Source organism: Phasianus colchicus, chromosome 22 (assembly GCF_987193195.1).
Source record: "Phasianus colchicus chromosome 22, bPhaCol1.hap1.1, whole genome shotgun sequence".
Taxonomy (NCBI): Eukaryota; Metazoa; Chordata; class Aves; order Galliformes; family Phasianidae; genus Phasianus; species Phasianus colchicus.
Window position 1 is genome coordinate 2,047,640 of NC_143457.1, and position 21,623 is coordinate 2,069,262.

Sequence of the window (21,623 nt, forward strand, 5' to 3'; positions counted from 1 at the left end):
GTGTTTCTTTAGCGGGGCGGTTCCTCGGTACTACAGCTCCCGAAGCGCCCCGGGGCAGCGCCCGCCCGCCTAGGGGGCGGTGCCGCTGAGTAAGATGGCGGCGCTGCGGGAGCGGCTGTGAAGGTGAGCGTTGGCGCCGGGGATGAGTGGGGGGGGTTCGGGCGCGGCGCCGCTGTCCGCTTTGAGGTGCGGCCGCGCTGTGGGACGAGGCGCTTCCCGCCTTTTTTTTTTGGCGCGCGCCCGCCGCTCTGTGAGGGCTCTGTGAGCTCGAGGCCTGCGCGCTCCGTCCGCTTCTGTCGCAGGGAGTGCGGCTGGATCCGGCGTGGCAGAAAGAGCTGCGGGACCGAGGGTGAAAGCGGAGAAACGGAGCTGTTCGCGTTCCGGAGGGGCTCGAATTGACCATGTCCGGCTTGTGAGAGCGAAACACATCCTGAGAAGTAAGCGGGGCGGGAGGGAAAGATCCCTGGTGGGCTGTGCCGTGGAAGGGAGGAGGGAAGGTGGGCTTTTTTCTTTCCAGATGTTTGAGTGATTTATAAGCGTGAGAAACAGAAGCATTTACAGAATCACAGAATCACAGAATTGCCATGGTTGGAAGGGACCTCAAGGATCATGAATCTCCAACCCCCCTGCCACACGCAGGGCCACCAACCATTCCACCTAATGCTAGACCAGACTGCCCAGGGCCCCATCCAATCTGGCCTTGAACACCTCCAGGGACGGGGCATCCACAACCTCTCTGGGCAGCCTGTTCCAATACCTCACCACTCTCTCTGTAAAGAATTTCCCCCTGACGTCCAACCTAAATCTCCCTTCCCTCAGCTTAAAACCATTTCCCCTTGTCCTGCTGTCACTCACCCTTTCAAAGAGTTGATTCCCCTCCTGTTTGTAGGCTCCCTTTAGGTACTGAAAGGCTTCAATGAGGTCACCCCGCAGCCTTCTTTTCTCCAGGCTGAACAAGCCCAGCTCCCTCAGCCTGTCTTCATAGGGGAGGTGCTCCAGTCCCCTGATCATCTTCGTGGCCCTCCTCCGGACCCTCTCCAACAGCTCCCTGTCTTTCTTGTACTGGGGGCTCCAGACCTGGACGCAGATGTTTAGGATATGTATTGTGTAGTTTTCAGTAGGTGTCTGCTCGTTAGGTGGCTGTCTCCCTGTCTCTCAATAGAGGCACCACCTTTTTCAATATATATTTTATACATGTGCGTGTACTGTAATGATGTAGACAGTGGGATTGAGAGCACAAGGCCGTGGATGGGCTCTGGGCAGCCTGAGCTGGTGGGGAGCACCCATGGCAGGGGTTGGAACTGGGTGATCTCTGAGCTTCTTTCCAGCCCAATCATTCTATGGTTAAACGTGGCTGTTAGGCCTCAGTGAGTCCCCTTTCCTTACTGATTTTTTTTTCCCTATAGCGCAATGTCCCTGTTGTTTACTCGTTCCAAGTCAATAGTTGCAGTGAAGAAGGATAAAAGACACATGGCTGAGGTAAATGCTTCTCCACTCAAACATTTTGTCACTGCAAAGAAGAAAATCAATGGCATCTTTGAGCAGCTGGCTGCGTACATCAATGAGAGTTCCTCATTCCTGGAGGGTAAGCTGAGCTGAATGGTGCTTTGCCTGCATGTGGTTCCTAAGGCACACACCAAAACCCTCATTTATTTATAAATACATCTCTCTTTATGTGTTTGTATGAGGGACTGAAAATTATTTTACTGAATTTGGATGAAGTTTAGGCTTCATATTTCAAAGCTGACTTAAGTTGGTAAATTATGAAACTGAGCTAGTTAGTGGGCTACTTTCTGTTGATGTTGGAGAAAGTTGTTTCTGTGTGTGTCTTGTTGTTTTTTGTTTTTTTTTTTTAATGAACCATTTAAGGCTCTTTTGGTTGTGTGCATATAATTCTTTCTTTTGGTTGTGTGCATATAATCCTTCCGGTATTCTCGCCTAGACACGTCATTGCCAGTGACGTGGAACATATACAGTAATTGGCTTTACAGCTTACGATGCAGAGAGAAGTTTTTTAAGGATGCTGGAATGTTTGAAGCGTTGGATGCGTTCTGCTTAAAGCAGTCCTGAGGATAAGAATGGTTATTAGATAAAGGAAGGAGACTGGCAGATAAATGCTGATGGGTGTAACTGCGTGCTTCAGCATGACCTGTCTGAACTTTGGGATACAGATAAGCATTTAGTTGTGTGTGTTAAATTATGGGGAGATGTTTCACCCAGTACTGGGGCAGATCACTTCAGGGATTCAGAGGCATGATGTATTTTGATTTTTAGAAACACACAAGAATGTAGAACTTGATCCTGTCACCACAGAAGAGCAGGTACTGGAAGTGAAAGGCTACTTGTCAAAAGTCAGTGGCATTAGTGAGGTGCTGGCAAGGCGACACATGAAAGTGGCTTTTTTTGGAAGGTAAGTCACGTGCTTACATTGCCTACACTCCCTACTTGGTAAAGAAACTTGCATCTTTAGGATCATAGCCAGTAAAAAGTATTTATAGAAGCTTCTGCATGCAACGTGTGGCAGATGTCCCTAGTGTTAGTACTTGTGTAAATGGGACTTAAATATTGTAGAATATATTCTATTTGGAAGAAGTTTTAAAAGAAAAAATGGTTTTTTTTTTTAAGTTGTTAATACTTCTGGAACTGCTTATTTTTTGTAATATCAAAATGAGTATACCTAAATAGCTCAGAAGCCCAGCTATGCTATTCTTTAATCTTGCTTCAGGACGAGCAATGGAAAAAGCACAGTGATAAATGCCATGCTATGGGACAAAGTCCTTCCTTCAGGAATTGGGCACACCACTAATTGTTTCCTGCGTGTAGAAGGGACTGATGGTCATGAAGCTTTCCTACTTACTGAAGGCTCGGAAGAAAAGAAGAGTGTTAAGGTACAATTTCCTTAAGTATAAAGTGTAGGAGAAGAGCTGTGTTCCAGTGCCAGAGAAGGAAATGAGAAAAGGAAAATGAAAGCACTGTGAATAGACTTTTAACAGTTCAGCGTTATATTCATTGAAGGAGCAGAGATTAACAGCAGGTTTTCAATGAGTGTAGGAAGGGAGGAGTGAATCAAGCTATGGCATGAGACTTCATTATATGTGGAAGATGATATGTTGGGATTGTGCTAATAGGGAGTTGGAATGATGGCTCAGGAAGTTCTCAGCTCTGTATGACTGGTCAAAGTTACAGCCTTCCTGATAGTTCCTCAGCCTTATTCTTCTTATAAACTCTTTTTGGGTGGTTGTTTTTTGGCTGGGGAAACTCGTGATGTGGAAATACTCTTGGGGAGATAATTCCAAGTTGGATTTTATCCTAAATTGTCTGTGACCAATTTGAAGGGGGGAGATAATTGTCTTAGCATATGGAACATAGAGCATATATAACATAGAAATGTCATATATATGTATGACAATATATAAACACTTTTTTTTTTTTTTTTTTTTTTTGTAGACAGTAAACCAGCTGGCTCATGCCCTCCATCAAGATGAGCTTCTGAATGCTGGCAGTCTAGTCAGCGTAATGTGGCCCAATTCCAAATGTCCTCTATTAAAGGATGACCTGGTGCTCATGGACAGGTGACAATATCTGTCTTTCTTTTCCTCTTTACCACACATTTCTTTGTATTCAAATACAAATTTAGCAGACATCAATGAAAGTGACCTTGTTTTAATCTGAGACAGTGACCAAAGTCCTTTTCTGCAGTTAACAGCCACAGTTTATCTTGATTTGTCCTTTCAGTTTGCAGTCTGCAAACTAAAACTTCAAAGCAGTGTGGGTCAAACACAGAAAATAATGCCCTGTATAGCTGAAACAAGTCTCGTACTAACTTTTTAAAACATATTTTTGAAGTTTCCCCAGAATAATGTTTCTTCTCTTTCTGCTCTTAGCCCTGGCATTGATGTAACCACAGAGCTGGACAGTTGGATTGACAAGTTCTGTCTAGATGCCGATGTATTTGTTCTGGTGGCAAATTCCGAATCAACGTTGATGCAAACTGTATGTTTAAGTTCACTTGATAGTGGTCAGTGAATCTGGCTGAAAGTTGAAACGTTGACAAATTAATTTAAGAGATTGTGTTCCATTTTGCACAGGAGAAGCAATTCTTTCACAAGGTGAACGAACGTCTGTCTCGACCCAATATATTTATTTTAAATAACCGCTGGGATGCATCTGCCTCTGAACCAGAATACATGGAAGAGGTTTGTGATTTAAATTCCTTCTCTTTGCCTGGAGTCCATTATAGAGACCATTTTGATTCTCGTACTTGTGTGTAGAACCATAAAGTGTTAGATACGATTGTTTTAGCTTGTTTTTTATTACTGTAGCGTGGAAATTAGAGGGAGTATAGGCTAGTGGTCACAGCATGGCTTTGGAGATTTCTAAAGTGGAAATCAAGAACTTCACCAGGCAGTGTGTAAGTTAGTTGTTTTGGATGACTTCTGGAAGATTTTATAGACTGCAAGGTTGTTTTCTTATTCTTTCATATCAGTAGCTTAGACCAGCAGAGGGCATCTGAGTGCCTGATCTGATTTTTGAGGTGAAGCTTAAAGTGGCTGTAACTGAACATGGAGGTGTTCCTGTTTATCTCTCAGGTGCGTCGGCAGCACATGGAGCGCTGCACCAGTTTCCTGGTAGATGAGCTGGGCGTGGTGGATCGAGCACAGGCAGGGGATCGAATCTTCTTCGTGTCAGCAAAAGAAGTGCTGAATGCCAGGATTCAGAGGGCTCAAGGGATGCCAGAAGGAGGTGAGGAAGCTAACAGAGCTTTTTTTATAGTGAAGAAAATAAGAGAATATCTTGTTTCACAAATAGGCAAAACTGAATTTATTAAAATTATCAAATTGTTCAGAGAGCAGACAAAATCAAAGAGAATGAATTGGCTACTTTTCTGCATTGGCTTCAGGGTAAAGCAGGAGTATTTCCTAATGTCCAACACCTGACTGCTTTCTTAAAACCTAATTGGTTGTTTTGTACCTTCCTACTCTCAGGTGGAGCTTTGGCAGATGGTTTTCAAGTGAGAATGTTTGAGTTTCAAAACTTTGAGAGGAGATTTGAGGTGAGTGTTAAGTGTTATAGCCTTCCATTTAGGCTTAGTCCTGAAAGGCTGGGGAGTGGAGTTTACGTACATGGTGTGGCACCACACTTAGGAAATAGAACAGTTGTGTTAGTATATTTCTGCCTGCCGCTAATCTTGGCTGCCTGTTGTGTACAGGAATGTATCTCCCAGTCAGCAGTGAAAACAAAATTTGAGCAGCATACAGTGAGAGCGAAGCAGATCGCAGAGGATGTTCGTCTCATCATGGATTCTGTGCATGTTGCTGCCCAGGAACAGCGGTGAGGAGATGTTGATGCTCGGTGCTTTCATGGCAGAAGCTTGCATTCTGGGAGAAAATTAAAAGAGATGGACATTTAAAATGCAAAGAAAAAATGTGGAAATACTGGGAGAGGAACATCCTTTTTATCCTGTGTGCTGTGTGTATGTAATGTACTGTAGATATTGGTACATTTGGTTCTTGGGTTGGAGAATGTCTTTTGTCTCTGGAATTCCAGGTGTTTGCAGATCAGAAACGTGCTTATCTGGCTTTTTTATGGGTACCTTTTTTTTTTTTTTTTAATCAGAGTTTACTGTCTGGAAATGCGAGAGGAACGGCAGGAACGTTTGGGTTTTATTGACAAACAGCTGGAGCTCCTCACTCAAGATTACAAGCGGAAAATCAAACAGATCACAGAAGAAGTGGAGAGGCAGGTGAGGAGGTGCTGCAGAAAAAGAGAAGGGATTGTCTCAAACAGCCACCAGCATGGTGGGAGAAATGCGAAGATCTGACAGGTCTGAGTGGATAGAAGCGTGGGAGTTACAGATGGGAAGAGAAGAAATGCTTTCAGAAGAAGGGTTTGTTGTTTGTTTGCTTTCCTTGAGGCAATAAAAGGGAAAGTGGAACACCTGGGGATAACTTTCAGGGAGACTCACAAGATGCTTTAAATGAGCAATATGGTAACTTTGTCCTGTGTGGCTCTTTCTCCAGGTATCCAATGCAATGGCAGAAGAAATCAGACGGCTTTCAGTGCTGGTAGATGAATACCAAGCGGATTTTCATCCTTCTCAAGTTGTTCTTAAAGTTTACAAGAACGTAAGTCGTGTTTGCTTCTTGTAGATTGCTAACAGCTTCTGAGCCGCCCTGTAATTAGTCAGTGGGCTCTGAGTCAGTAATTACACCAGCTCTTTGAGATACTTAGCATTCTTCCAACTAGGAAGAACTTAGCTTTTAATATTGCAGAGTGTCTTCTCTTAAATTTTCTTTTGCATTGGGATAGTTCCTGTGAAAAAGGTATATTAAAAAAGGAAGGAAATTATGTTTAAAACTAACCTCAGCGTTAAACAGATACACATATGCTGTATTCCATTATGTACCTCAGACAAAACCTTTCCAGTCTACAACATACATGTGAGATTGCATGATTTGCTTTTTTCTCTCCTCCACTGAAGAAAGGAGAAAAATGAAACTGGTGTTAGAAGAGTGGGCAGACGGAATGTATGCTCTTGCTTTGGAAACCTTTTTTAACTGGGAAGCTCTAGCACCTGCAACTTGTATCTTACTTCTGTTTATTTAATCTCAGTAACCCTTCTCTGTTTGTCAGGAGCTCCATAAACACATTGAGGAAGGCCTGGGCCGTAACATGTCAGATCGTTGTTCCAATGCAATCACAGCTTCCCTGCAGACAATGCAGCAAGAAATGATAGGTCAGTTCTGCAGGCAATATTACCCTTCGTTCCTGTCACTGTAATGCAAAATAACTAGGAGGATGTTCTGGGTTTCTTATTCCTCTGATGGCTGTTTGCAGGTGGCATTGTCTTAGTTTCTATTGTGATTAATAAAACTTATATGTAGAGGATGAGTTATTCCTGCTTTTTCCACTCTTTGGCTAAACTTGTTCAGTGCTTTAGTAATGAATCTAATCAGTCAGCTTAATCCTTCGTTAGTGAGAGAGAAGCACTTCTAGAACTGGCCTTCTGTTTTTCAAGCTATTGCTGAACTGCACACTATAGCTACCTTTAGAGATTTGGGAATGCCCGTGGAAAGGCATCCTTCTGAGTATGAATTAATTGCATTGCAACTTGCTTGGCTTCAGGAGATTCGAGATACTAACAGAAACAACTGAGGATGGAGGATGGAACAACCAATATCCATTCTGATTATGGAATGCAAGTCCAGTTAAATACTGTGAAGTCAATTTTCTGTTTTCTGAATGTGTTTATTTTCTGTTCTTGCAGATGGTTTAAAACCACTGCTCCCACTCTCCCTGCGAGGCCAGATAGACATGTTAATTCCCCGGCAGTGCTTCACACTCAGCTATGATCTGAACTGTGATAAGCTTTGTGCTGACTTCCAAGAAGACATAGAATTCCATTTCTCTCTTGGATGGACAATGCTGGTGAACAGATTTTTGGGACCAAAGAATGGTCGGCGGGCCTTGATGGGCTACAATGACCAGGTAAGGTAACTTACTGGTCAGGGGTCAGTGGGATGTTCATAACTCCAGTGCCTGCTGAACAGTTTTTGCTGAGAAGGGCAATTTCTTGCATTCTTCTATTCTGTACTCTGTTTTTGTTTTCTTTGTTTTTCTCTCTGCTTTTCTAATTAGATTCAACGCCCTTTAACACCAGCAAATCCCAGTCTGCCTCCTTTGCCTCAGGGTTCTATGACCCAGGAAGAACTCATGGTGTCGATGGTCACTGGACTGGCCTCGTTAACTTCCCGAACTTCCATGGGGATCATCGTGGTTGGTGGCGTGGTGGGTTGACAATCTGAGGAGCATCTAGATAAATAACCTCAGAGCACTGGCTTGGAAAGTCGCTGCAGAGACCTGTAGATATTTTCAGTTCAGATAGTAAAATGCTTTCTGTGTGCAAATAGAAGATAAAATACTGAGCATAATTTTGCATAATAGTTACGTGGGGAACCAGAGGTTTTGTGAAGATAAAAGCCTTTCAAATTGTGTTATAAAATCTGGTATTTTTGTGAGAATTGAAGGAAAAATGTATTTTTCCTGTTGACTGAAGACTGGGAACTGAGGTTGAAGGCAAAATTTCTGTTTAGATCGTCTGATGATGCATATCTTCCTACCTGGAACAGGAGGAGAGCACTTAATTTTAGATGCTCTAATTTATTTCATATACAGTCAGCACTGCCTACTTCTCTGTCTTGTGGGAAAACAAGAGAATGTTTTGAATCTTCAGTCTCCCAAAACTGCAGAAGAAAAGAATAATAGAGATTTAACTAGAGTTGCATGGTAACTAGTTTCCATTCTACAAATAACATGAAGCTTCTCCAGTAGCAGTTCCTTAACTCCGTGCTTTTTCAGAGCGTGTGGGGGTGGATGATTTCTCAAAAGGAATATGGTTCCCTAAAAATGGTCTTGTTAGAAACAAGAATTCTGTGAACTAGGCCAAGTTCACTTGTGCGTGTAAATGTGACTTTAATGACCTGGAGAAGTTAACCCACAGGTATTCTAAGTTTGTAGGCTGAACACTAGTAGCGAGCTGTCTGATCAGTAAAACTACTCGCAAGTCAGGGTTGTTGTTGGAGGTTTCTGGCTAACTTTCATGTGCTTAAAGTACAAGTGCACCATTGCTATGAGGCAGCATCATTTCTAATAGCAGCTGTGTCATTTGTTTTCCCCTGTGCTTGTTTTAGGTTTGGAAGGCTGTGGGCTGGAGGCTGATTGCTCTCTCGTTTGGTCTTTACGGGCTGCTTTATGTGTATGAACGCCTCACCTGGACCACAAAAGCAAAGGAGAGAGCTTTCAAACGGCAGTTTGTAGAATATGCTGGAGAGAAACTGCAGCTTATTGTCAGCTATACAGGATCTAATTGCAGCCACCAAGTCCAACAGTATGTTGCCTATATTCACCTAACATCTTTATCTGAATTCTCCTGCTTTTTTTTCCATTACTGTTTTTTGCTTTGTTAAAGCAAGGTATCTGCTCACTGAACTCAGGACTAAAAAATATAATAATACATATGTTTTAAAAGAATACTGTGGGTTACTTTGTTGATTTTCTTAATAAGATGATGTCGTATGTGGATATTTCTAAAGCTCTAGTCTTAGTACTTCAGTCTCAGATTTCTCTGACTGTTCTAATGTGTTTTTGTGCAGAAGAGGAAAGATGTTTGCATCTGAGTTAGTGTCATTGCCACTCATTGAAGGCATTTATTCCTTTAATTCTGTGTTTCATTCTTACTTTATACTCTTCTTCCCGTTTCACAGAGAGCTTGCTGGAACATTCGCTCAGTTATGTCAGCAAGTGGATGTTACCCGGGAGAATCTTGAGCAGGAAATTTCTGCCATGAATAAGAAAATAGAAGTTCTGGATTCACTGCAGAGCAAAGCAAAATTGCTGAGGTGAGATCTTCTTATTACACAAACATCTGCATATAATTGGTTTTCCTGTGGATGCCCCAAGATGCTGAGATGAGGATGCATCTTTGAGCACAGCCCTTCTTTCATCATAGTGTTCGGTTTGCAGACATCAACATCTTTCCGTATTGTGTTCCTTTTGTAATGTTACGTGAAAAACAATTTGCTGCAATGTATTAAAATGTCTGGTGGAGATATCAAAACAATATTCTGCAGCCTCAAGTAGAAAGAAAAGTCACTTAGATTATTGGGTGAGAAAGGATATTGAGGTGTTGGTGAGCAGTGTTTTTTGTTATTTTAAGCTGTTAGAAGAAGAAGAGATGCTCAGCCCATGTACTCTGAACAGTCATTTAAATCTTTTGTCCCATAAAAAACCCATTTCCTTCTTACTTTTAGTTGGTACAAAATTACAGTTCTGTTTACCAAAACATACAGTCCTCTACTCCTGCAAACTTTTCCAGGCTAGTCTCACCCTTGCCATTGCACAGATTTGAGTCTGATGTTTGTCTTCACCCTGCAAAAAGCTGTTGGGAATAATTTTTTTTAACATACCTTACCCACACAAATAATAAGACCAGTTTAAAGTTGTGACCAAGATCTCACTATGAACCTTGAAGTTGGGGATTGTTGGCAGGATGGTATTCCTGACCTGAAGCATACAAGGAATAGTAGCAGCAGTCTGGAAGGGACCTTCTTGGCATTCCTCTCCACTTGGAATAATCTTATTCATGCTTCTTTCAGGTTGCCTTGGGAAGAATGATTTTATTCACCTAACAGAGACTTCTTGTCTTTCCAGGAATAAGGCGGGTTGGCTCGATAGTGAACTTAACATGTTCACACATCAGTACCTGCAGCAAAGCAGATAGTGTGGGAAGAGGAGAAAAACAACGCTGTTTCCCTTCAGTGCTCCTTCAGTTACTGCAGAGAATATGGTGGGTGATGGAATCCCTAAAGGGAATGAGCAAAAGGCTCCTGCCAGTTTCCAGTTGCTGTGTGAACAGTAGGATTCAGCATCCTTGTTTTGTGTCCCACCTTTCAACACTAGCTGTTGTAGCTCTTCTTTTCCAGCTTAGGAGAACAGGTTACATTGGAAGGAATGTGTGCTTTGTACGTTTACAGGGGGCTTCTAAAATCAAAATGAAGTACACTAGCAGTGAGTTCTATAAACAAGTGTTTATCAGTTTAAAAGTTACTCTAACACATTGTTCCTTATGGAGTCGTTCATCTTACTACATGAAGACAGAGCTTTTGGCTTCAAAGCCCCAAGTTTATGTATGTGACAAGCAGCTGTTTTTCTAAACAGCAATCTTAAGCACACAGTTAGAACAGTATCACAGTACTTTCATAGCCTGTGCAAACCTATCTCCTTGTTTCACCTTCTGTTATTGTAAAACATGGCAGTGATCTGCTGCACTATTTATTTTCATGGACAGGTTTATTTTTGTCAGCATGTTTAAACCTGTGAACAAAACTTAGTTCTCTTCTAGAGCAAAAGGGACTAAGATTTTGCTTTGGTACCTTTATTGTCTTCTGAGTTAATTTCTTCCTCTTCAGAGCTCTTCAGTAATGCAATCTGCCTCATTTCACATTGTAGGCAGCTAATTTGCAAAGATAGCAAGCTGCTATGAAGGAGCTGGTGATGATAATTGACAGTTTGTTGAAGAAGGAAATTGGGAATGAAAAGATGAATCAGTTGACAAGTTGCCTTGTGAGACAGGCTGATGAATGTGGGGTTTGGTAATTGCACAGCAGTGTTTCTGGAAGCAGGCCTTTGGAATTCCATTACCATTAGCTGGCCATGAGGACAGCACGGGGATCACACGCTGTAAGAGATTTCACTTCACATAGAGTTCCCATGGGATGATACAAGTCCATGCAGTAATGAGATTTGTTTCTATTCTGTTAAAAGTGTGAGGATAATGATAGAGACCTATCCTTCCTATTTAATGCTGGGGTAAGAATGGATTAAGTCATTTTTTCTTTTTCCAGATGTCTTTTACTTGCAAATAGATGAAATTAATTGAGTTTTGCCCTGAAACAATTCTTAATTTTGATTATGAGACTTGGGCATTGTAAGGACTGGAGCCTCTTCTTTTTGGAATTGATAGCAGAAGAATTCCCACTTTTTTCAGTAGTATCAGGATCAGGTTCCTGTGCTGTAAAACTTTTTTTTTGTACTTTACCACGTATTGGGAATGATCTTTATGTAGCCCACAAAATGTCTCTCTGTAATCCAGAATTAATCCTGCATTTCTGGAGTTAGGGTCAACCTAAATCTGTTAAGAATCAAACATTGGAGAATATGAATTATCTGTGAGCAAGTGACAGCTGAATTTGGGAGTACTAAGGTGCTTCTTTTTTTGTTCTATTATACAACAGTGAGATTTTTCACTTTAAAATGAGATCAGCTAGCCTTAGGATTCCTTATTCATGCTCAGGTATGAATATATGTGCCTGTGACACGTTCTCTGCTTCATGTGAGGTTCCAGAAAGAAGCTGCTTGATCCTCAAGGAAAGAATAGTGAAGTGGCAGTAAGTACTTCAGGCTGTGTTAAGATTTGCAATAAGACTTGAATTATCTTGGTTACGTTGGAACTGGTAGACTCTCATTGTGACCCTGAAAGGCAAGAAGCAAACGCAGCTTTCACTTTCAGTGGACAGCTTTGAATTCAGCCCAAACCAAGAAGCTATTTTCATCAGAGAGCGCTTCATTGGCTGTGTTCAATTTCCTCAGGGAGCCACCAGTACACAAATGTGGTTTGGATCAGAAATGAGAATGGCTGAGAGAGAAATGTGAGTCCTTGCCTTTGGTGTTGTGTTCTCTGGGCTTGTGGTGAAGTATGCTGGAGCAAGTGGCATTGTGGGCTATTACTCTGAGTTCACACAATACCTACAGCAGAGCTCTTTGTCTCCCATGCTATTTCATACACATTTATAACAAGCAGTGTACAGTGCTGAGTTAAAACATTAAACAGATCCCTCATAGAACAGGAAGCTGCCAGTTCTAGGCAGAAGGAGAAGATGTATTAGTCAGCAGCTCTTGGCTACCTGAAGTACTGATCTCGCCCTTGGAGACGTGCTGCTAGATCTCAGCAGGCCTTAGAGGAAATCTGATCAGTGAGCTGATCTTCAGAGCTGGGGTCAGATTTGTGAAGGCAAAGAGATCGAGGTGTTCTCAGAATGCAGCGTCTTGGCAGTGTGTGTTTGTGGCACTGCTCAGATCTTGGTGATGGAGGTGCTCTCACTGTAGTGCTAACAGAACGGAGGAAAGAACTGCCTGAATTTTTTAAGAAGTAAAACTGCTAACATGGGAGTTCATTGTTGTTCAGGTACATCTGTAACCCTGTCACTAGCAGCTGGGTGATCACGAATCACTTATAACAGAGAGACCTTCAAACACAGTACTTCTTTAATTCAGCTTGGTGGAGGAATGAACACTATTAGCAAGGAGGTTATCTTCTGCTTTTCTTTAGAAAAAATAAACTAATTCTTGGAATTTAGGTAATTCTAAAAGCAGTCTTCCCCAAGCTCTTATTTAAGGGCAACAGCTCAGTGCACTTTATCTTACTGCTGCTATGTACCTTCATTGTGTTGTGTTGATGGAGCTCTTCGAAATACTCTTACCAGTGAGTTTTCTCTTTGCTGTATTTAAGGTGATAAATTTGCATGAATTATTCCTGTATCAGTGCTGTAAAAGCAGTGGAAACCAAAATAAAAATGAATTGTAAAAAGTACTTCTCTTGCTGTGTTCTGCATATCTTGATTCAAAGTCTGCAAGTGTAAGTATGATGCATTCGGGTCACAGAATGGTTGGAGTTGGAAGGGACCCTAAAGGCCATCAGGTCCAAGCCCTGCACTGAGGAGGGACACCCACAGCTCCATCAGTGCTCAGAGCCCCATTCCCTGACCTTGGGTGTCTGCACCACCTCTCTGTGCAGGCTGTGCAGTGCCTCACCTCCCTTCTTCCTTACATCCAACCTGAGTCTCCCCTCTGTTAGCACGAATCCGTTTCCCTGTCCCATCACCACACACCCTGCTGCAGTCTGTCCCTTTTTCTTACAGCCCTTTAGACACACAGGCTGCTCTCAGCTCTCCCTGCAGCCTTCTCTCCTCCGTGCTACACAGCCCCAGCTCTCAGCCTGTCCTCACGTTCCAGCCCTGGGAGCATTTCCTCCTCTCCATCTCTGCTGTACTGAGGACCCACACGTGGACGCAGTGCTCCAGCTGAGTCCTCCAGACAGTGACTTGCTACTGCTGTGGGAAACTGCATACGTGATAGTGACCTTTAATCTGTGTTTTCACAGTGAAAAGAGAGCAACGGTGCCGAATGATCTGAGGTTTTGAGATTCTTAAGATACACCAAAAAGTCAAGCCTGGCTCTGATTTCTCGAGAATATTCGAAGAAGTAATGTTCAGCAAATACTGCGTTAATAGACTGGCGGCGGTGAATCAGCATTCTCCGTTACGGAAAAGGACGTTTCCAGCAACAGGTTCTCACAATTACCTGCCTTCTCCCTTCCTTGCCGCTTGGGGCCGCCGGTTGCGCCCAGCAGAGCAGCAGCCCTGTCCTCCCCCGTCCTTCCCCGCCGGGAGGCGGAGCCGCTGTCCCCGCGCATGCCCGGCCGCTGCGCTGCGGGAGCGGCGGAGGTGCGGGGCTGCCCGGGGGAAGCCCGGAGCGAGGGCGGGGATCCCCGGCTGTGCGGCGCAGGTGGGCCAGGCGGCGTGACACGGGGAGGGCTCAGGGCTCGCTGCTCCCACGCAGCGCTCTGCACGGGGCTGAGGGGGTTGTCGAGTGTACCGGGCTCGCCTCTTAAGAGGGAAGGGAAAGTAGCAACAACGCCCGTCGTTTGTGCTGCCCGGAACCGGGCCTGGGCAGCGCTGCCGAGCTGTTGGCTGGAGATGCGGTTACTTCGTTCCCCAGGCGTAGCTCCCTTTCACAAAGTGTTCTAACTACGACGCTTTCACGAACCTTAGGTTCGTGCTCGGCAGCTTCTTGTTGGTTGTGCGAAGAATGGGTCTCATCTGGTAAAAACCCTTCCAGAAAGTCCTCTGACTAATGTTAATTTCTGAGTACGGGCTTTCTAATGAGCAACAGTGAGGGGATGCTGGTAGCTCTGTCCTACGAATACCGTGAGAACTTCTGTTTTGCTTAAATCATCTCAAAGAAACGTAGTGTCCCAAGACTGATATTTCTATATTGCATCCAGTTGTGCGCCCTCCTTGTAACTGGAAGACGTGCTGTGGGTTTTTCAGTTATTAACACTCCTTCCCCCCCCCCCCACTGTTGTACAGTGTGTATGTTTGGTTCCTAATGTTGCCAAGGTAACAAAAACAAATCAGATGAACTTTAGGAAAAGGTTTAGGGACCCTTTAGAACAAAAGGTCATAGGGAAGCAGAGTTTAGGAACATAGGTCATAGGGAAACACAGTTTTACAGGAGCCCCTGACTAACAGCTTTTGCCAAAGACAGAGCATTTTGAAGTCTTCCTGCCTGGGGAGCGTGGAGGATGCTTTAGACTTTGTTTTGGCTGTACTAAAAAAGAAATACTCACTGTTTGTGTGTTGAGTGAGTGTCTAGGTATTACCACACTATGAATTCTGAAAATAAGTTTAAAGTGGATTCATGTATGATTGCTCTAGATATCTGAATGAAACATCTCTCATCTGGTTTTCTGATGTGACATTTCATGTTTACTGTTTTCTATGTCAGAGTTTCCTGCCTCTATTTAAATCATATGCCAGTCTCTGGGTAGAAAATATTTGAGTACATGTGGGGGTCAGAGATGCAGGCAGTGGTGGTGGTTCTTAGCATAAAGACTTTTGAGGCTGGCTGATTTCTCAAGGATAACATTCAAAGATCAAAACTCCCAACGAAGCCTGTGGCTTTTATGAAAAGTCATCTGAAAGTGTTATGTTGTTGTTTTGTTTTTTTTCCCCGTGTCTGCTTCTTTAGTTAATACTTCCATTCATGCAATTCACCCTTCCTCTGGCTTTATAGGAGAACACGTCCATAGGATGGAGTCAGAGCACCTCAGGTTGCGTCAGGCCAACCAGGACCTTCTACAAAGGCTCAGAATGAAGCAGGAAGAGATAAGAAAAAGTCTTCCCAGCAAGCCACTTCTTCCAGCATCTCTTTGTAATAGAGCAACTGTTGAAGCGTCTGTCCCCCTGCCCAAGAGAGGGGTATGTGTTAGGTCTGTGCTAAAAGTGCTGAGAATTAAATGGGCCTCGTATGGTAGGTAGGCAGTAGCTCTGCCTGTAGGGCAGCATGATGGAGACACAAGAATGTGAAGCAGCTGGTGGAAAATGAAATACAGATCCCATCAGAACAGTAGCTAGACCTTTGTTGTTTGACTTCTTGTCTCAGATATGTTATCAATGCAGAGAGTTCAGAGATCAGCTGCTGCCTGACGAATGTGGGATTTTTAACACAAGATAGGAAGGATTATCATGGAACAAAATCCTTTTGTTTCTTCTAAGCACAAAGGCTGAAACTTTGGCAGTTTCTCGGCTTGAGAATGAGCTGCATTTAGTTATAAATGAATCCCTTTCTTATCTTCTCCAAACACTTAATAGTGATCTCATGGATAACATTAAGATTTTATGTTTTTCCCAACAGAAATTTAAGGGGTGAGCAAACCAGGCTGAGAGACTGATGCTTCTCTTGCTGAGTAAATTGGCCTAATAAAAGATGTTTGTACTCTCAGTGGTGCAACGTGACAGAAGTGTCTTTATTCTTACAGAAGGAAAATCAAGTTGATCGTGTGTTGACACAGCACAATCCTGCAACATTGGTGTCTGTGGAACCCAGAGCTTGCACAGCCAGAGCAGCCCTCTGTTCATCACTCAAACACAGCAGCAATGGCAGAGGGGTGCAGCAACAAACGAAGATGCAGGAATCAGTTTTGCAATCCAGCTTTCCTGGTAAAGAGAAAAATCTCATACCTGCGTCTGCAATCATTACATGTGATAGAGAAACTTGCAGAGTGGTTGAGGATAGCCATGCTCAAGGAAGTGCAGAGGAAGACTCCTTCCTTCTAGGACATGGAAAGAACAGAAGACAGACCATTCTTCCACATGGTTCCAGTGAGAAGAATGAGCCTAGGGGTCATTTGGACCCATCAGCAAATAAAGTAAAAAGTGAAGAGACCTCCAAGGAAGCCACAACACCTAAATCAATCCTGCTGACACCTCAGTCCAAAGAACTGAAGGTATGTGGTGAAACCAAAGCTTTGCTTGTTTTCAGAAGTCAGTAGAATGATGGGGGAGGATTCAAGAGAATGCTACATGTAAAACATCAATTCTGTGAATTAAGAAGGCAGAGGGCTGGTTAGCAAATTGCTGTTAGAGCTGTAGACGAATTTCAACATCAAACTAACCTGGTGCTGTCCTATTTAAACAACTGCTAGTTATCTCCCTAGCTGTAGTTATGAATCTCATGCCAGATGTATAGGAGGTCTTCATGGTTTGGGCTTTTTTGTGTTTTTTTTTTTCCCAGAAGGAAGCTGGTCGTGTAACTTTTCAAGCTGAACCTGAAGAATATACTGTGCCTGTGAGTAGCTGGTCTGTGCGTCCGTTCCTGGGCTACGACTGGATTGCAGGTGAATCTTAAACCTGAAGCAAAGCTCTCAGCAATACGTGGTAATATCAAGAGTTAAAACATAGTTTACATTCCATTAGTATTGTAGTGTGACAGAATTGCAGGCCTAGAGTCCGCAAAGCAGGGATCAGCAGAGGAGCTGTAGTTTTGTCAGCAGCCATTCCTCACCCATGACAAACGTGAGCTGTGCTTCACTGAAATAGTGAAGTGGCAACTGTGTGAGAATCCAGGCAGCAAATGGCAAAAGTTAGAGGGGTAGCAGGCAACCAAAAATGAATGAATGCATTGAGGAACCAAGGTCACAGCAGAAATCTCTGACTTGACGTTATGGTGTCTCCTCCTTATCCTCTTTGATCCTTCTTACTTTTAGCTGTCTTGATCATTTTGAATTGAGTCTGTCTTCAGTTGCTTCCTCAAATTCACTAAAACCTTGGTCTTTTCTCTTTCCTTGACATTCTCAGGCCTTCTAGATACAAACTCTTCAGTAGCAGAAAAGTCTGATCAATATTTTGCTGAGCTCCATGAGTTTCGACAGGCCAACAAAGAAGCATGTATCTCTGAGCAGCACATGGAGTAAGTGGGTACAGGGGGAAGGGCAGAAGCAGCATGAATCCCTTTGAAATTCTGTGTAGTGGGAAGGGGTGGCTCTGGAGGCCTTTGTGTTCCATTCAGAAATGTATGCTTGGAAAAGGTTTGGAGGGTAGACAGTCCTGTCACTAACTGCTTTGTTTGTGTGTTTCTTTAGGACCGAGCCTCTGGAATACATAATTCCTGAACAAGATTTGATAGCCAGTTCCCATAAATGTAAGATCAGATTTCTCATAAGTGTTTTTTCCTAACCCTGTTTCTGTGAACAAACAACTGAGAATTCTTTACCTGTTATCCTGAGTGAGCCCTCGCATCATTTAAGAGGAGGAAGGATGTGTTATTTTTAGCTGCAATTTCTAATCCATACTGAACTTCCTCCTCCAAAGAGAATCGGGTCTTCTAGGCACTGTCTTTAAATCAGTGTCAGGATTTTTTGTAACTTGCTGCAGTTCTCTTTTTTAGTTGATGGAGTTGAGTTTTGGTTTTGCTTTTTAGGAACTTATTTGGGGCAGGAAATGTAAAAGATATTTTAGGGAAAGCAGCACTGTTTCTATAGAAGGCACGTATTGCACAGAGATAGAAGACAGCTATATATTGCCAATGTTGTACCTTCTGACACGCTAGAAATACTGTCATGTTTCATTATTCTGTGGCAGGTGTTTACTGTTACCGATTAAATCAGCGCCTCTTTCCTGTCCCTACGGATTCAGATTCTGCCTGTCCAGTATGTAAGGTCCCACGTACCCACCAGCCCCCAGAGACACTGGAAGAGCCAGCCTATGTCAGGTAGATGACTATTGTTACTTTGCCATGTGCAGAACTCAGGAGGCAATGGGTAGAAAAGAGTTCAGATGGTTCCACAGATGATTGCTCTCAAGGCTGAGAGAAATCTCCTGCTTAAAATCTCTCTACTAATCTTTTCCATAAGCAGAAGTAGTTTTGAAGGTGGTGAGAAATTATATTTGAATTTGGTCCAGAATCAGAATGTACTTTTTAAAGTGTCTTATGAGCTGCTTGCCTTTGTTCATTTTTGGGACTAGGTCCTTGAATTGGATAAGGTATGTAAATTTACTTTGCCTTGTGGAGCATGTGTGCAATTACTCTCTTTGTTGCAGGGTCAGCATTCCCAGGTCTACTCTTATGCCTGCGTATAAATACAAAGCTCACTGCAGGAAAAGCTTTGAACCAGCAGACAGCCTAGCATTACCTTTGGTAAGTTGATGTCTTCTTTCAGATACTGATTGCACAACCCAGATTGGACATTGTTACAGTACAAGAAAGAAGGGGAATATAGGACCCTCAGCATAGTTTTCACTGAAATTTCTGAGGTGTATGATCTCTGGACTGTGTGTGGTTGTGGGTGAGGTTCTGATCTGGATCACTGACACAGCAAGAAAAGCTGTTTGTGCATGCTTCTGAGTTCAAGCCTTCCTATAACTGGCATAAAATAAATAACTTATCTTCAGATGCATTCTGCTGAGGAAGAGAAAGTGCCATGTGAAGCTGTGTACTGCTGGGACATAATTCAGCTGATCTGTTTCAAGCATCAGCCTTTCAAGCAGAGCCACCATACCTGAGAGTGTTCTCTAATATCTTATCAGAGAGTTTAACAGACAGGTTTCTATTAAGAATCCACACTGTGTAGGGATCAGGCCAAATCTGTAGTGGCAAGATGGGATTTGAAACTTTTGCAGAGCTGGTCCTGTATACCAGCTGCTAGAGAATGCTGCAAGTGGTATAGTAGCCTTGCCCTGTAGTGAAGAGGTAGGAAGAAGCCTGGTTTGAGGTTTGGTGAACAGGATGAGTCAGCTGAGACAAGTTGAAGGAGGTCAGGTGTTTGAGTTCACAAAGCGGGAGATTAGTTTAGAAATAATTAGCCAGAGAAAGGTGGAAGGGGAGACAGCTGTGAAGTTTTGCTTTATTATAAAAACCTTCTCTTTTCATATGAAACTCCTCAAGAAATTAATTAACCTGCCAATGCCTCCCCGTGGAGTTGTTTTTACTTAGAAAACACTGCCATACTGCATTCTTCTATGTTCTCACAGCATTGCCTGGTTGGCTGGGAAAATACTATTCCTTCCAGTGACCCCACAGTCAGCAGCTTGGATCTGCGAGCTTCACTGGAAGAGAAACCTCACCATTCTCACATGGTAAGGATAGCTTGTAAACAGTCATGGAGATTTGAATTACATGTGTAGGACATGTTATTCTGACTCTCTTAAGAGTATGACAATCATCGATGGCCAAACAAAAGAAAAAGCCTGTAAGGTTTTTCTCATATCTCCAAAGAAAGGTTGTTCCCTGTTCTCTGTAAAGTAGAATTAAAAAAAAAAAAAGCAAATGGAACTGGATAACAGCAGTGTGTAGACAAAAGCCTGTTCAGCTCCCCAAGTCTTCAGCAAAATAGGAGCAGTCACTTATTTGGCATTATTTGATTAATGATGTCTTTGTTTCCAGAACTTGGTGTCCAGAGTGTCAGAAGGAACCAGAACTGACCAGCTTCTGAACCTGGCCTACTCAACACTCTTCAGATTAAGCAGTGCTTCTCAGCAGAGGGACCAAAACAAACATGGACATTGCAGAGCAGCTTCACTTCTAAATACTACTGCCTCAACTGTGGACCACTGACTTGTTGGCCCTAAGGAAGGGATGGGGGCAGGGATTGGAAACAAGTTTATTTGTTCAAAAATAAATCCTCGCACGAGGAGATCTTTTTTCTAATTTTAGTAGTCACATACCTCTATGAGCAAGCAGTCCACTTACTTCAATGTACAAACTCATGGCTTTTCACTTTGCACGTTTTGCAGCTACTTCTAAGCAGATGCATGAGCTTTCCTACCTAAGGAGATAAAGAGATGCAGACTGGACAACTAGGAGAACCATAGATGTGTACAGAGTTCATCTGCCATTTCAGTTAAGCAAATCAGAAATGTAGTGTTATCTGAGGATGCCAGGGCAAGGAATTAGCTTATGGATGGCCTTGTTCAATGGGAAGCATACAAATATGCTTATTTTCAGACATGTGAAGCATAACAAGTACAAATCACTAATGCCTTAAACTTGAGATACCTCAACAGTGTAGTTAAAAAATCCAGTTTATCTTCAGTTCAGTGTCTGTAGCTACAGGGTACATTACAGAGTCATTATAAACTTGGAAAAGCACATTTTATTACTCAAAAACCTAGAAAATGCCTTAAGATATTTGCAAGTTACAATTACCTCTACTTTTCCAAGGTTTTTGGAGGTTAGCAAAAAAACTTTGTGGAGAACAGTTTAAGAGCAAAAGCAATTTGTTCTGTATGGTATGATTTGTTTGAACGTCGTGTTATGATCTTTCCTTGTCTAAAAATGATAAAACAGACGTCATGTTTTGTCTCCAGTAATCCTGAAAGATAAATTCCTTTCTTAAGAATTCTGGAAGTTATTGTGTAATCTTGACTAGTAATTGCATTCAGAAGCTTTAAATCAAGTTTATTGGTGAGAGCAAACTTCACAGAAAGCTTTGGATTTGCACCAGTATTTTCAGCTTCTTGCTGTTTGGTGTTAATTAATTAACGTGCCCAATGCTTTATAAAACAAATGTATGATTAGACTTTTTAAAGCAAGGGAGCAGTGTTGCAAGTGTATGAAGTCTTACTGTGTGACTGGAATGGAAAGCAAATGGCATGATTGACTAGTTTTGCTTTGGGTTGAATATTTAGGGTAAAGTGAAAGGAATTGGTCACATTCTTTCCTCTAAAGCACAATCCCAAGCTATCTCTCCCTTCGTAATGTTTTTTACTATGTTCATACATGCTCTTTCAGATGGAGCTTCCCAGAAGTACTCAGTCTTAAAGTATATCTATTGAGATAGATAGATAGAGATGATCATCTGAGCTGTTCCAGGTGCCCTTATTGCTAATAAAAATTTCACTTTCACAGTCAGGAGAACTGCTTCTGGTTTCCATCTTTAAATACTGGTAACTTCAGTTCACTTCCTTGGCTGAACTCTTTTGGAACAGAAAATGTGGTTTGCTTGCTAA

At 42.6% G+C, this 21,623-nt stretch overlaps 2 protein-coding genes across 5 annotated transcripts; both read left to right on the plus strand.

Moving 5' to 3' along the window:
- The first annotated feature begins 15 nt into the window (after positions 1–15).
- On the plus strand, positions 16–13,145 carry MFN2 (mitofusin 2). Of its 2 annotated transcripts, XM_031613321.2 has the most exons (19): positions 16–123; positions 303–437; positions 1,407–1,585; positions 2,275–2,410; positions 2,726–2,888; positions 3,448–3,572; positions 3,885–3,993; positions 4,089–4,196; positions 4,590–4,743; positions 4,986–5,053; positions 5,210–5,331; positions 5,617–5,743; positions 6,021–6,125; positions 6,634–6,736; positions 7,268–7,488; positions 7,639–7,788; positions 8,691–8,887; positions 9,264–9,398; positions 10,210–13,145. In XM_031613321.2, the coding sequence occupies exons 3-19, from the start codon at positions 1,411–1,413 to the stop codon at positions 10,277–10,279; spliced, it is 2,268 nt and encodes a 755-aa protein (XP_031469181.1). In that variant the 5' UTR covers positions 16–123; positions 303–437; positions 1,407–1,410; the 3' UTR covers positions 10,280–13,145. The 2 variants fall into 2 exon arrangements, with proteins under 2 accessions (XP_031469181.1, XP_031469180.1); XM_031613320.2 differs by lacking the exon at positions 16–123 and having other exon boundaries at positions 130–437.
- A 92-nt stretch (positions 13,146–13,237) lies between these two features.
- On the plus strand, positions 13,238–21,014 carry MIIP (migration and invasion inhibitory protein). Of its 3 annotated transcripts, none has more exons than XM_090123309.1 (10): positions 13,238–13,903; positions 15,412–15,596; positions 16,157–16,624; positions 16,912–17,014; positions 17,475–17,586; positions 17,759–17,817; positions 18,258–18,387; positions 18,717–18,813; positions 19,647–19,751; positions 20,059–21,014. In XM_090123309.1, the coding sequence occupies exons 1-10, from the start codon at positions 13,822–13,824 to the stop codon at positions 20,227–20,229; spliced, it is 1,512 nt and encodes a 503-aa protein (XP_089979435.1). In that variant the 5' UTR covers positions 13,238–13,821; the 3' UTR covers positions 20,230–21,014. The 3 variants fall into 3 exon arrangements, with proteins under 3 accessions (XP_089979435.1, XP_031469222.2, XP_089979436.1); XM_031613362.2 differs by lacking the exon at positions 13,238–13,903 and adding an exon at positions 13,946–14,121; XM_090123310.1 differs by lacking the exon at positions 13,238–13,903 and adding an exon at positions 14,248–14,438.
- The last annotated feature ends 609 nt before the right edge of the window (positions 21,015–21,623 follow it).